We start from the raw sequence: 16265 nt of genomic DNA, 5'->3' as shown, positions 1-16265 counted from the left end.
TTCAAGCATAATCTCTTCATTAATCTGTCTAGCTAGAAATAAAACTCAGTTCCAAAATGTGGACATGTGTTTTGAACGTGATTTTGAACATTGATTTTGAAGGTATCCCTTCCAATCCCTCTTTGAAGGGCTCCTTGATTCTGCTGTTCACAGGACACTTGGTCAACCTCCAGGATAATGAATTCCCAACAAGTGATTACAGAACTCACACTCAGAGCTGCTGCTTCTTGTAATAATTCACAGAGACTGGAAATAACTTTATTTTCTACACTTGCAAGTCAAACAGGCCTTGCTGAAAAGCGATTCCAAACTCAACATGCGGGTTCTTTTGCATTTACCAAAATGTGTTGATGCTGGAAATGAGTAAGCTCCCCACTTATTTCCAATTAAAACAAAAAATGGTATTTTTTAACACTGGTCACAACTCTGCATTTTCTTACCACCATTTAATGCTCATTTATCAACAGAACATAGAACAAGGCAACCTTACGTTGGGGATTAACTCTTGCCAACTAGCAACACCAAAAAAACCTCCTATAAAATAGTTTGTGCTAAATTAAATATCTCTAAATTCAGTAATTGTCAATGACAACATCCTCAATAAAATTGTAATAGTGGTGAATTTTCAGCTCCACTGAAGTCACTGGCAAAATTTACAGAACTTCATCCTCAGCCTCCCTCCCCCTTCTAAAACAGGGTTGGAGGTATCAGTCCTTAAAAACACTGCACCAGTTTCCTTCTAAAATAACACTGAAGTGAGTCAGATCTCAGCAAGCTACAGGTGAACTCAATGTTGGAGTTAATCTCAATGTTTACTTTTTTTAGATATAAATATATATTAGGGTTGTGTGAGAGTCAGAAGCTCAGTTTGCCGTGGCGCTGCAGTTCCAGCGGAGTCGCGAAGCGAAAGCACCATTTCAGAATTCACAGAAAAATGGTCATTGACCTGGAGTGGTCACGCTAAGGACAACTTCAAGCCGTGCTCAATTTTCAGTTTTATACTTATCTATCTCCCTTTTCTTTAACTGCAGTCCTTAAAAGCTCCCCAAGAGAAAGAGAGCATCAGATAAAAGTGTGATACAAGGCATATCGGGAACAAACACGGGCACAAAAAGATGGAGCTCTCCAAGAACTCTCAGCAGGGACATTAGGTCTGCTCCCTTGAAATTTAACAGAAACTTCTCCAGGAGCTCAGTGAGGCCATCATTAAATGGTTTGGATAATCTTTTAAGATTTTGCAAGCCCTACGGGAATTCCTCAGTGCCTCTGAACTGATTTTTTATCATATAAAAAGGTTTTCTCATTTATTTTCCTTGCAAGCCATATGGGCATCACCACTTTTCAACACACAGTGTAGGCAGAAAATGTTACACTATTTGACAAGTCACTGAGTGGCAAGAGGATTTTCTCCATAGAAAGGAATTCTTCATAATAATCTTCATGAGTAATAGGTTTAGATAAGACATGGACAAACTGGATGGTACAGAAACTTCTCAGTACCAGGCAACAGATAAACTCATACCAGATATGATGCTGAGAGGAATGACCAGTTTTGTTGCAGACTGGCAGTAGATTAATACAATACACTCTAATTAATAAAAAATAAAATTCCTTTTTAAAGTTACTGTCAAAGCTGTGCTCTATATCAGTAATATTACAGTGATCAAACAGATATGGGGGGAAAAAGTTAAATCTGCAATGCACTCGATTCCCCAGATTCTGATGTCTTTTCCATGTAAAAATTAATGATTAATAAAATTGCCTAAGTGTTTAAAATTCAATCAAGGCCATGAATGATAGGAGATGTAACTCTCAGAGAGTAAAACTGAATTTGGTTCCTTTCTGGGGGGAAAACCACCCACATATCCTTCAATAAGAATCTTTGTTCAAAGGTTAACAGGAAACTTCAGGTTGATTTAAGGTAAATGTCAGCTCCTGTTATCCCAGAAGATAAGAAACACAAATGCATTGGTAACATTATCAGGTTGTAATACATTACTGAATTATACAACAGGGTTATTTCCCCAAATTCCTACAACCTGTATGACTTGATAGGGACACAGACAACGTTCTGTATGAGATAATAAAGTGCTTTCATAAAGGATCACAACTTCCTGTGTTTACAACAGAAGTATTTACTAAAATGTTATTAAAGATGTTAACCCGTGAGCTGCTGCACCTTAAACAAAACAGTCAGTAAAAACACAGGAATAGGATATTTAAGACTTCCCATACAACTCTGCAGAAAAAAAATTGCAACAAAACCCAGCAGTGGTACCTCATGTCTTTTTTTTTTGTTGTTGTTTAGCACAGTTCTGAAATGTGCACTGAGAGCCACAGGATAAACCTCCCAAGCTCTATTTCACATTAGTGATGTGCATTAAAATACCCACTCTCTTTAGACAAAGGATAAGGCTTATACCAAAAAACACTGTGCCACTTGGCTGCATATCTTTGGTATATTTATAGTGCAACTGGTCTGCTTCTTCTCTGAAGGGGAAGTTTTTCCAAAGCACTGCATCCCCTTCCACTGAGAACCTACCACGAACTCCTACACTCACTAGGACCTCAGACACCAACCTACTGCTTGGAACAAATGAAGAATGTGCAGTGAAAATAATTTCTTCCTGTTTGTTTGTTTGTTTTTTTTTTAAACATACTACTGAAATAAAATTCAACCATGCCAGATTCCACATTAGAAAGTAACAGCACGTTTCAACTCTCTTGCAAGGTTTTTTAGGAGCGTACAAATGCGAGCATAAATTTCACGGCAATTTTTAACGACAGATATCCAAGGTGCTACCTGAAAACACTGGTAATTTAATTCCTGTTAATCTAGATTTAGTCAACTTCTGTCTCTACCAAAAAAAAAAAAAAAAGACACCTGTTTTTCATTTTGCTTAGAGACTTAGAATAATTAATAATGCATAGAAAGGCTAGAACTACTTAATTAAAATATATTGCAAGCATGTTTTTTCTAAACTTATATTGCTAAAGCCTTGCTGTATTGTAAGATTTATTGGAGTTGGCCTTTATACACAGTACCATGTACTCACATAAGCCTGGATATATACCTGTATTTCAGACTGCTATTTGAGTGGGCACACCAACACACAGCTATAGTACACATCATCCAGTGGCAGTGCAATCAAATGTAGAGCCATTGAAACGCCATTTAATGACTTCTCAACTTCTGAACAGCAACATTCTTTCTGAACAGGTCTGTCCAACCAAACTTGCATATTGCTGAACGTTGGCTTCGTCGCTTGGCCCCTTCCTCCTCTTCTTGTAGACGCTGTAAGGCATCACGGTCCTCTTGTGAAGCACCCTCACCCTGCCCAGCTCCTTCAGGCGACCTTCATCCACTGCAAAGGGAGCCAGAGAGCACCAAAATTAGTTATGTGATCTTAATTTATGCCACTAACTTCGGAATGCATAATGAAAACTGCATGGAAGTCAGGAAACTAATCTGCAGATGAAAAGCAGAGCTGAGCTGCAGAGCACTCCCCTTGAATGGTGGCTGAAAACAGAACCTGCGTTTGCGGTGTGTGAAAAAATAAACCATGAATCACACAATTCCAGTGGTGATATACAGCATTTCTGAAACGCCCCCACTGCTGTATTTAAACAGTCCCATTCATTTAAATGCTCGCTGGAGCCCACTGCCAGAGGTGAAACTCTACCTGGCAAAGACCTGCCAACAGAACTGACCAGAAGAGACTTGCCATCACTGCAGCCCTTGCCAAATCCACCAGCAAACTGGGACAAGTGGATTAAAACCAGCAACCTCCAGGCTGTTTGCCTTAGGTAAGTATCAGGCAATAAACTGCCTTCCCAGGTCAAACTCTCTGTCCCTCCAGCCCCAATCTTTTTCCCCCCTCATTTATACTGGTTTCAGGGTTTCTCTAACACACTCAGCTTATATGCCCTTATTTCAAGTCCATCCCAAGCTCTGTGGACTGACAGAGCTGTGCAAGCACTAACTGGGTGGGTGTGACACAATTCCTCTTCAAAGGAATAACTCTTCAAAGATACACACACCATAGTGGAATCTTGTCAACCTCATATACAGACCCCTTGTGACTTAATTTGTCCAGAGTCTAACACATAAGAGCATCACTGAACAAGTTAAAACTTCCTTATTTTTATTAATGCAATTGATGCTCCTGCTGCTGAATAATAATAATATTATAGCAGCTCTGTGTCAAAAATTGACTCTATAGTGCTAGAAAACTCTTTACAGAAAGTCAGAGAATATGCCACACACCTGAGGCCACTGCAGGATGAATTAATAAAATTATTACAAAATACTGGTAAAAGAAATCTTGGACTTCTCAGAGCATCAGGTTTAAAAAGTCAGCAATGGAAGAGTCAACTTAAAACACAGAATCTGAAACACGACTTTGAGAACAGAACCATTTAAACTACAGTAGCAATGGGGAAGAGATGCTTGCTAGGATGTCAGTATTTGGGGACACAAACTGTGCAAAGACTCCTTTTTGGGCCTTCTTTATGCTTTCCATTTATGCTTCTTAATGCTTTAAGACAAAGGAGGTCATGAAACGCTTTTCTGTGCAAGACATTCTGAAGAACCTGCCCTCATTTTCCACAGAAATGGCTTATAAACTGTTTTCTGCTGATTGCCCGAAATTTAGTATGTGAAACTTAATGAAGGCTGCTTTAGCAAGTTTAGAATGACTTCATTACTTTTATCTGTGTTTTGATTCCTAACATGAAAGCACAATGTGTTTCTTAAGATTTAACCAGGAAAACATGGTTTGAAGGAAGAAAATTTGAGCAGTACTTGCTAAGATTGTGCTCTGCACTAATTACTCTTGGCAATTGCTTTAGATAAACACCAAGTCAAAAACACTTTATGGCTTTCTCTCCTGCTTTGAAATCCATCAGGTTTTTGATGTGTGGCCAACACCTTCCTGATATCCCAACAGGTTGGTTTTACTACCAGCCCTTCTGCCTCTTCTGTTACATCCCCCTCCTTCCTGAAAGTTCACCGAGGAAAAATTTGCAAGTTTAGCTTCTGCAGGTGACACAAGTGTAAAGTTATTTTAACTCCTTAAATTGGAAAGTCTATATTTACTGCACCTCTAGGCTGACTGTAAGTTTGTGTCCCGAGATGGATTTAGGCCAAGCCCAGCCTTTCACAGCTTCATGCCAAAAGCACTTTCAAAGCCGTTCACTGCTCCCTGCTTGATACTCATTGATCTCAAACAGTCCCAAAGCCTGATGCTCTGGATGAGTTCATCTTTTGGCTTGCAGTGCTCCTGGCCCCAGATTTGATTTCTTTGAGTAACTAAAGCTACTGTACCTTGGGTTTTGCTGCAGCCTCCCTGGCTCAGCTGCACTCTGTTCTTGCTGCTCAGCATTTACACCCTTTACTCCACTTTTACTCATCACCTCCTTGCAACCACTCTGGCTCCAGCTCTACAGCCACATGGAGCTGCTGGAATGACCAAGCAAGTTTTGGTTCTAGGAAATTTAAGCACCAGAGCCAAGTGCTCTCTGGGGAGAGGTCGGGCTTGCCAAACCCTGCTGTAGATCAGCCCTTTCTTGGACAGGTTTACAACACAACCCTCAGGCAGGAGGAGGCTCTCCCAGAGCAATCCAGAAAACACCAATATCTTGAAAAAAAATCACTGTAATATACTTCACACGTTTTAAGCTTAACACAGTTAAGTTCTGTGCATAAACTACATATAGAGAGACTTGGTGATGAGTTTATCATCAGGAAAAGTTTAAAGAAAGACATGCTCGGTCTTACAAATTTATGTTTGACTGACTGTATTTGTATTGGTTCTACACATTAAAGTTCATTCCAGATCCTTGAAAGGCAGCAAAATAACAGTCCAAATGTCTACAATGATTACCTGTTCTTCCATTGACTCCCCCTAAATAACAGATTTAATAATAAAAATAACCTTCTGGAGAAGTACTTAAATAGATAGAATTTAAACTCCATCTGAAAAAGAAACCTTTTACCGAGATGCAAAGTATGAGTAAAATAATCTCAGCTACATAATTAAGCTTTTAGAGAAGGCAAATAGGAACTTGTGTCACCATCATAACAAATCTGTAAGTCAAGATTCAGCCACCTTTCAGTTGCTGCCACTCTGGGAGCAACACCTTAGGAATTCAGGAGAGCATTCCCTTTATACACAATTTAAACATAAGCAGAATAAATTTAATATAATGGAATGGAAAATAAGAGCAGATTGAGCTCTGGCACAGTTCAATAAAGAAATTACTCTCCCAATAAGAAAAATTAAATATCTGCTCCTGTTGAGTGGCACATAATAAAATTTGCTTTATATTTAAGAAGATGCCAACTGAATTCTAACAGGCCTTCCCTGTGTGGCTGATGCTGGGATATAGGAGCAATCCCAATTCAAACACTTAATTAAATAAAATTTCTTTTTGAAAAGAAGAAAAAACATCTCTATCAGTAAGCATTATTTCCAAGCTTTACAAAAGAAATTTCAATTAGTGACTTCAATTTCTGGGAAGACACTGTCATCAGATAGTGTAACAGTATGTTAAGGCAACTTTAATCATTACTGTAATTACTGAATGTAGGACTGTTAACCCCTAAAAAGGTTTTTTTAAAAAGTCTGTTTTTTCCTTCTCCCTCTTTCTCATTTTTTACCTTCTGAGCTGTTGATTTATTGTACTCTACACAAGAGATGCTGCCACTTGGTATATAAAACATACAAGGCTTTATCCCTTTAATTCAGTTATATCTATCAATAGCCTGGATGGTAGATACACAAAATGCAGAGAAATCAATTCTGTAGATTGAAAATGTCTGTAATTTTAGGAAACTGAGCAACTGCAGCTGCCAACTGTCTTTACAGAAATATTATCCTGTAAGTCTCAGAGCTAAAAATACAGGTGAATTCTTGTTGAATAAATTACCTGTCACTTCTTTCTCTTATCCCCTATACTCCTAAAGCAGCAAATTATTTATATTGCAGTCATCTACTGAAATTTGAATATAGGAGAGATTTCACATATAATTCAACCTTGCAACCATGCCCCAATAAAGACCTCAAAGAGGTGTTAGAATTTTTTGTTCCCATATACCACTGTTCCATGGAATTCACACATGGATTTCCTTTCTAAAAAAACAAAGCATAGCAGATATGTTGCTAAGTACCAGTAAAAAAACAGAGTAAAAAGCAGCAGTGACCCAAAGTCCTTTTATGCAGTGGGTTGTCTGGGCAGACATTGATTGGAGTTCTTGACCCAGCTCACACATCACCTTCATCAAAAGCACAGGCAGCACCACTGAGCAACACACTGAAAGTACCAGCAGTGGGTCTTCAAAGGCAGCCCCAGCCTGCAATCAGCCCCAAAAATGCTTTTACACCCAAGGGAAGAGGAGGAATGTGAGGAGCAGGAAGCCTGACATGCTCCTGGACAATCCAGTTCTTATTTCTTTGCACAACCCAAATCAACTTCCTCCTAAAACTACAAGCTCCCTCCTGAAACCAAAACATGCTGATACGCTTTCCTGCTGAAATGCCAGTGTGAAATAAGGAGGAATGATTTTACCTTTTTTATTCACTGTTTAGCAGTGGTTTTTATAGAGAAATTCAGAATTTCACATTCGGAATCCTCGCAGCCAGGAATCGATCAGCGTTTTTTCTAACGTTATTTTGAGAAGCTGATCTCCGAAGGTTTTTATTGTTCAAAAGTGCATTAATCTTTATTATTACTACCTAGCATGAGCTGAGGTGAAAGCCAGCTCCACGTGGTCAGGGAGCTGGGTAAGGCAAAGCTGGACAACGGAGACTCGGAGAGCTGAGCCGCAGCTTGGCACAGGCTGGGAGCCAACACCACGCTGCAAAAATGGGGATGGGTCAGAGGGTTTGGCAGCAAAATATTGCTAAACCAGCTCTTTGGTGGTGGCTGAGTTGGGCCAAGCTGGTTTTGATCAGCAGTGATGTGGAAAGGCAGCCACAGTGTTCTCTGCCCCTCTCTAGAGCCAGGTGTGATGCCTATTCCCTCGTTCCCCTTGGATATCCTCCTCAAAAATATGATATTTTTTTAATTTGTCAGGGGTATTACTTAAAAATGCAAGCAAGCTAACATTTTTTTAAAGTCCTTTTTTCCATTTACAGGAAAACAAGTGAAGAAATAATTATAAATAAGCGACAAATTTATTGACATTCTTATTTTTTAAATAGGAAAAAGGACAACTGCCAAATTCCAAAACACCCCACATTAGTCACAGGACCATATTTCTTACATTTTCTGCACAGAATGGATTCAGAATTAATAAGAAGCCTTACTGAGGTCTGGTATTTCTAATTCAAAAAAGAAATGTGGCACTCCTGCTAAACTCTGAAATGATGCTGTTTCTGATCATAAGTTTCAGGTTCCTTCAGCTCCTGGAATAGCAAAAGTATTTGGCCATGGTCACTTTGTCCCTCAGCATCCATGCTACACAGAAAACCTGGATATTATTTTCCCCCCTTAGCAGGATGAAACAGGGAAAGAAGGAAAGGAAAAAGCAAAGAACCAGCCCTAATTCAAAAATTCAAATATTTAAAACTGTGCCATTGACTGAAACCTGTGATTCACTTTGAAAGTAGACTTTGAAAGAAACTCCCATGTAAATAATTCACTTTATAAATTAGTTTTCATTTTACTTAAAAATGGAATCTCAGAAAAATTATTTTTACCTCTAAGCATAAAATCCACAGAACAAAAAGCACAAAAATAAACAGTTGATAACTGTACTTTTCAGACTGACAGCCAAATGGGTGTGCTGGGTCTTTGGTTTTGTTTCAAGTTGTTCTTGGTTTTTAATTGTCAATTTTGAAGCACTTAGGACCTACATGGTTTTTAAAGATGAACAGAATGTTCACATTGTATAAATGAAAAAAAAAAAAGTTTAAAATTCAATTTACAGGAAGTTTAAAAGTTTCATGATAGCCAAGCTTTCAAACTAGGTGTAAAAATGATCAAAAGAAGCACCATCCCTTGCTGGTTATGCTACAATGATGTTAATTTATTTGAGGAACACGACAGCCTTGTCCAACTTTTTTTAAAGAAAAGCTACATCTGGTTTACATGACCTTGTCACAGTTAATGATCAATGATTTTAAAACAAAGAAACTGTAAAAGGAAGAATCATATTAACTTTTCAAATTTTATAACTGAAACATAGGAGATATTAATTAATGAAAATAGAAAATTATTCCACCGCAGTCAGAAGCCAAATACGTCTGACCTTTGAATTTAAGCTCATTTCTTACTCAATTTAAAGCATCATTACTTTTTGTTCACCAGCAAAGTATAGGATGTCATCCTCAAAAACTAAAGAGACAATAAGCAATACCCAATAATAGTCGTATTTATATAAAACAATGGTTGAAATGTGCTTTTTCTCATATTTCTTCTTCCACACTCGACTCATACATTAAGGAATATTAAAGACCTCTATGCCTTGGGGTATAAAAATACTAACTCAAACCAAAGTAAGAGTACAGTTAAAATGAAGCATAAACAACGACACACAAAAAAATTCAATGAAAAGAATTCTTAATTAAAACCAGAAAGCACAAGTCACAAAGGAAGTACAGTAAAACGCTCAGGATATTCTCAATCAGCCAAATCTTTGCAGTTACTCTAACAAGAAAAAAAAAAAAGGAGCTTTTGAAAGCACTGTTAAAAAAGTGAATGTTTGTAAGTGGAAAAATGCACCTTATCAGAACATTATTGATGATCCTTAAAACATGAAATTACAGTTTTACATGTATAACTTATAGGGATCCTTAAAATGGGTAAGGATGGGAAGTTGCAACAAGGGGAAATCCTAGAGACATCTTCCAAACAAAACTTTTGGGCTTGGTGCCCGAAATCATACAACTGCTTTATGATTTGCAATTCAATCCCGAGAAGGGAGCAGCCTAATCACCCCCCAGAACACACTGAGAGCCCTCACCCCGCTGGGCCACGAGGAAACAATCACTCATTGTGTTGTGACTCTTATTATTCCAGTAGTAAACATGAATAGGGGCCAATGGAAAACATTTCCTGTGAATACAGCAATTCAGAGCAGCTCTTGGTTTCAGCTGTAAGCAAAAACTTCTGGCTTACCTGCAAACAAGTCTTTGACTGAGCTGCCCAGCACTAAAATCCAACTGTGTCCCGCTGATCTGGACACATTGGAAAGAATGTGTCCATAAAACACAACCCAAGAACTGCACATAAAACAATATTTATATAAAATTCCCAGTTTATTTATGAGGAGCTCTCATATAATACAATTATTCTTTATCTCGATTTATTATCCTGAAAAAAGGTGCCTGAAAAATAGCTACTGAAGGGCAAGATTTAAATCATAGATCACAGAATGTTTAGGTTGGAAGAGCCCTCTAAGACCACCAAGTCCAACCATTCCCCCAGCACTGCCAAGGCCACCACTAACCCCTGTCCCCAAGTGCCACATCTACAGAGCTTTTAAATCCCTCAGGGATGGGGACTCTGCCACTGCCCTGGGCAGCTGTGCCAGGGCTGGACAAGCCTTTCAGTGAAGAAACTTCTCCCAATATCCAACCTAAATCTCCCCTGGCACAACTTGAGGCCATTTCCTCTTGTCCTATCAAGGACTGATATGATATTTCTCCAAGGGCTTGCTTTTTAGGGATGCAGTATAAAAATCCCCCTAGTACTACCTGGGAAAATGTTAGTTAAATGAGACTGAACAGCTTCCCATCTGAAAACAGTATCCAAAGTCATGACACTAAGAAAGAAAAAAGAAAAGGAGCATAATCCAGTCGATGGCAAGTTGACAAAGATAACTATTTCACTTTTAGATGCTCTTCCAGAGGACAAAATGAACCAGTCACTTCCTTTGAAGTTGTATCTCTAACACTATTCTTGATGACTTCAGATACGAGAAATGAGAATGTGAACTGCCAATGAAGAATATTAACTGCATACCCAGCACACTTTGTTGGTTTTTTTTTTTTTTAGTTCTGTCTTTCCTGTTTTAACTCTCCTTTTTGGTTATCTAATCAAGTGTCAGCTATGCCTTCAGTTTAAATGCACCCTGCAGACAAGGGCCAGAGGCAGAACCACGGCAGGCACAATGTTTTCAATGCGTGAGCACTGGGAGATGCTATTCCAGGGCATGTTCTCCCTAAACCAGGTGTCCTGACTCAGCAGCCTGCACGAGGTACTTCTGCAGATCAGAACTAGCTAAGTCCAAGTTTTACCAGCTCATTCATGACCAAACTAATTTCTGATGGATTCTGCAGGCTTTTCTAATCCAACAGGCACTTGGAACCAGCACGTGAAAGCAACGAGGTCACTTGTAGCAGGGAATGAAAACTGCACATGTATTTTTACAGAGACTTTAGCAAGCTATTTGTCATCAAGAACATAATCCAAAGTGGCTCAGTTAATGGCAGGAGAGACACATTAAACATGCTATAAAATCTGTGAATTAAAGGTTGAGAATACTAATGCATCTTAAATAGAAAAGATTAGGGATGGTGATGATGGTGGGGATGACAGGACAAGGGGGAATGGCTTTAAAGGGAAGGAGAGTTGGATGTGGATTAGATGTTAGGGAAATTCTTCCCTGTGAGAGTGGGGAGACCCTGGCACAGGTTGCCCAGAGAAGCTGTGGCTGCTCCATCCCTGGAAATGTTCAAGGTCAGGTTGGACAGGGCTTGGAGCAACCTGGGATAGTGGAAGGTGTCCCTGCCCAGAGGGTTGGGACTAGGTGAGCTTTAAGTTCCCTTCCAACCCAAACCATTCTGTGATTCTATGAAAAGACAGCACAAAAAAACAAATTTAGAGGGTTATGCTTTAAGGAGTTACAGCTCCAAAAAAATGGGAAGGAAAAGCTGAAAAAAAAGAGTTAAATACTACTTATTAAAATACTTGAACTGCATAGAAGTGAAAATGGCAGAAAGCAGCAAGAGGATCTTTCAAAAAGAAGGGCAAAGTCCTTGTTAAGGCTGATATGTGGGGAGGAAAAAAACCAGAGACGAGAGTCAAGCTGAGAATTACAAATGCAAACATTTCCATGAAATAGGAAAAACTGAAGCAATTGGCAGTAGCTTATCAGCTAAATAAATCAGATTTACAGCAATCAATTTACTGGCTAAATTAATTAAAACATGGAATCAATTATGTTCCACGTGAAAAGCTGGGATGATGTCACCAGGGCAGAGAGTGAACACGTTTGGAGGCACCATGGATTGTTCCAGAAGGTCTGACCCTGGCAGAGGTGGCTGAGCCAGGGCTCAGCACATGCCTGTGGTGTCCCTTCCACAGCTGCTCTGTGCCTGGGCCTAATTACAGCTTTCAACTTTTATCACATTTTGAAACTAATCCCACATGCTGGTTGTCCCCAGCATGGAATAAATCTGCATGATCCCTCTGCTTGTCCCACATTATTTGATTTTTAATTTCTGCCCTTGTGCTTCTAACGCCTTCTCCGTGTGGAAAATGGTTCCTACAGGATTTGGCAGCCCTTGCCCTTCCCCACATTCCCCTGAATCTTCAGCAACTCATAAGTTCATTTCTGGTCTAGCTGAGCATAAAGCCATCTAAGATTCATCTCTTCAATATGATGAGATGTAAAGTATGCCTGGATATATTTCTTTTTCAAGCAAAGTCCTCAAAAAAATTTAATTTCAAAATACCTCTGCTTGTTACACAATCTCTACAATGGTAATTTCAGACTAAAACATATTTTTGAGGATTTTGCAGTCCAAGCCAAAGGTTTCATGAACCACAGTGGAAGCAGTGGTGCTGCTTGAGGGGCACTGGTTTACTCTGCCACATGCATGTCAGAAGCAGATATATTCAGAATATCAATAAATACAAACTTTTAAATCCCAAATATTTATTAAAGTTTGCAATTTCTAACCCACACAATTCATGCCCTGCCAGTTGCTAAGGACCCACAAATTAAGTGACTAACATTGCCTTTTTGTTACAGAAGCACTGCAATTTTTGAGCATATTTTTGCATATAAGGCTAAGACCCCACGCCAGTCATTGCATTGTAATACAAACATACTAAAAAGTGAGGGAAAAATCTGCCTGGCTACACCTTATTGGCATTATCTTCATTGTTTAAACATCTTGGGACGCTCAAGGATCACACTGGATTTAGAAATATGCATTCTGACGGCTCTAAGTGTTCATAAACTTAATTAGAAACAGATACAAACTTGTAAGATGTGTCTGTTCTAGAGGTGCTGCTGGAAAGAATTGATATGTCTGTCTTTTTCTTGGTTATAGCATTCAAATTTATTACCCATCGCTCTGATAATAGTGGAAAGTTAGTTCTTTAGGAGAATTTAGTTCGTGGTCTATCAGAGTTTATTTAAACTCTTTCCCAACTCTCCAAAGTACACAACACTATCTCAAAAAATATTATAAACAGCAGTTGTTCTAGAGAAAACCAGCAATTTCTCCCAAATCAGATGATTGCACAGTTCTAAACAATTGGTTTAATGTTTTCCATCTGGGATGGTTTTGTGACCACATTTTCATCATCTCAAGAACCTCAGTGCATTTACCCTTGTAAACATTAATCTGCATCACACCACCCTTATAAACATTAACATATACTGGTTTTTGCATTAATCCCTGTGCCTGGATCCAAAGATGCAACGTTACATGGACTTTGCCAGGGATGTGAACCATCAGACGTGACCAAATGGCAACCACAGTTCACTTTCAGGATACAAATATGTGATCGTGGCTTCTCCCTTGAGAGAGGGAGGAGGAATAAGACCAGTATTATGCTAATACACTGTATTTTTAAATACACTGTAAAATTAAACAGCCTCTGCACTTGATGGGGAGGAAAAAAAAAAGTCAAAATACTTGCATTCACGCACACAATAAATGTAAAACATGTCTGAAATAATTTAATAGCAGTATCTGAACTGTAAATAAAATTAAATGTTTTGAAAAACACAACACTAGAAATGATAGCTATTGAAATAGTTGTGACAGATTATTTTTCTACTGAAAGCATTATGCACAAACCCATATATTTAAAATAAACATAGTTTTGTATAACAAGCCTGCAGATTTCTGGGTAAGGATTTTAAGTTTTATTTACTAGAACTAATAACCTTCAGTTTCTTGCAAGAAGCATTAAGATGCATTATCAGCAACTGCTAATAAGAGGATTCAGTTGTTGCTAAATACTGGGAATGTTGTTTGCCTTTCACTACTCTAGCTCACTATGAGCAGCAGAATAGACAGAAATACACAGATATATTTCTGAAGAAAAAGAGTTTTTTTCAGCTTGTATTCCTATAAATTTTAAAAACCTGGTAAAAACTTGCAACAAAAGTTACAAGATTACTACAGAAAAAGACTGAAAATCTTAAATAATTTTCTTTAGTTTGATAACTCAAAACTAGTGATCTGCTACCAACTCTGTCCATAAGGGATTACATCGAATGGAGTTTTTTACAGAGTGATTCTTGTGAGCTTGAGGTGAGGATTTTGTCTGCATAGGTTTGTGTCGTGTCCCAAGGGCTCTGGCACCGACTGTTGGACTCATACTCCTGGGAATGAGAGTCCAGGCACTGATTTTAGTGTTCTTTTCCTTTTAGGTTTTGTTTTTCTCCAATGGTAAAGACTTGTATGTGAACATGAGGAAATTTTAAAGGCTTTTTGGGTTTCAGCATCTGTCCTTTGTGCAGTTCCTGGGGGGCTGGGCAGGCCAATCAGTGGAAAGCACAGAAAAGACAAATCATCTTCTCTTGATTCCAGTGCCTACCATAATTTTGGCTCAGACCAGCTGGAAACTGGTCAACTCAAGCCTAAATTCTCCTAGGGGCTTCCACTCTGCTGGAAGAAGCAAGGTCTTTATTGCCATGTGGAAGTGGCAGATGCAAAGTCTGGTCTGCAGCAAGAGCAAGGGGCGGAAGGAAGGCGGTTGCTGAATCCTTTGGCATTGTCATCTCTTCAGGTTTCCACATCCAGTTTCTTTCTACATAGTGTATCCAAATAACAGCTTCTCTTATTCATCTCTACAAATATCTACCTAGATGTTCAAGTTTGAATCCTATCATTACTTATTTCAACAGCTCGTTCTTGCCAAGTCCTTCTTCGCACTGTTCTACTCACATGAACTACTGCAAAATTTTCTTCCCCGTCTTTCCATGCACGTCTCTGCCAGCTACCTGTACCCTGATCACATCAGAGAACATCACTTCTAAGGCTTCCCACTCTCTGTTTCCCTCCCTCTTCATTTCTAGCACCTGCAGGCAGCAATGTAAGTTCTACCTCTGACTGTGGGATCCAAGATCCCAGACGAATTTATCTGTTTTGTGTCTCCCCATATTCTTCATTTCTCCTACACCTCTCACACTACAAAAGATTTCTCCATAAACTCTGAAAGACAACTGAAATACTTCCTTACAGCCCTCCTTGAAACTCTCCTTCACTGTGATGTTTACAAAAAGTTCAGTTTAGTCTATTAATAGACTATAATTTAGTCTACAGCTACAATTCACCAGGCAACCCAGAAGTGCTTTTCTGTTTCTTTATCCCATCCTTTTGCCTCTATCATGGTTTCTGTTAACCACATTCTCTGGAGTAAAGATTGTCTTGTCTCTAAGAACACACAAAGCAAAGACAGAGGAGCCTATGTTATGCCTTTGTTATGTGTAATTTTTCAACGCTGGAGAAAATACTTTCATTTTAATTAATGTATTCCATTCGATTCCGTTTTGATTTCAGTCTATTATTAGATAGACAGGAAGTTAAGCAGATGTGTATTTAGCTTACCCAATTTATCAACTTCAGCAGACAAATCAGTCAAGGCAGAAAAAGCCTTGAAGTCCTTTTGATCTGCAGCACTCACAGCCCTGCTCACACAGCTTCTGCAGATGCAGGAGGGTGGGAAGCAGCTTCCACTGCTGACATTGCTGGGGACCATTCCTGGAAATTCACATCAAGCTTCTTCACTTGGGTAACAGTCCCCTGTTCACCCTGGCTGGCACTATGTCCATCCCACATTCTATGACACAGTCACATAACTATGAAGGTTTTGAAGCACTTTTAGATTGGGATTGTATCTGTCCTCATCTGAAGCTGCTTTTTAATAGTCTTGACAGTCCAGTGCTGATGGCAAGAGAGATTTGAAGTTTCCCACTAATTTAATTACCATCCCAAAAGTAGATTTTAATAAAGATTTTACTTCATGAAGACATTTTTCACAGGCTTCTCTCAGGAGCAACCAACTGAAAATCT

General features: G+C 38.9%; 1 protein-coding gene across 5 annotated transcripts in view; it reads right to left on the bottom strand.

The window, feature by feature from the left end:
- Nucleotides 1–224: 224 nt before the first annotated feature.
- ATE1 (arginyltransferase 1) overlaps nt 225–16265 on the bottom strand; it is a 74773-nt gene continuing 58732 nt past the window's right edge. For all 5 annotated transcript variants that reach the window (XM_027705595.1, XM_027705597.1, XM_027705593.1 and 2 more), the window contains exon 12: nt 225–3365. In XM_027705595.1, the coding sequence (XP_027561396.1) occupies nt 3187–3365 (179 nt within the window). In that variant the 3' untranslated portion in view covers nt 225–3186. The remainder of the gene's footprint in view (nt 3366–16265) is intronic.

Source organism: Neopelma chrysocephalum, unplaced genomic scaffold (assembly GCF_003984885.1).
Source record: "Neopelma chrysocephalum unplaced genomic scaffold, ASM398488v2 Primary Assembly neopelma1_347, whole genome shotgun sequence".
Taxonomy (NCBI): Eukaryota; Metazoa; Chordata; class Aves; order Passeriformes; family Pipridae; genus Neopelma; species Neopelma chrysocephalum.
Note: the sequence above shows the minus strand (reverse complement) of the source record. Positions and strands in the feature narration are given on the sequence as shown.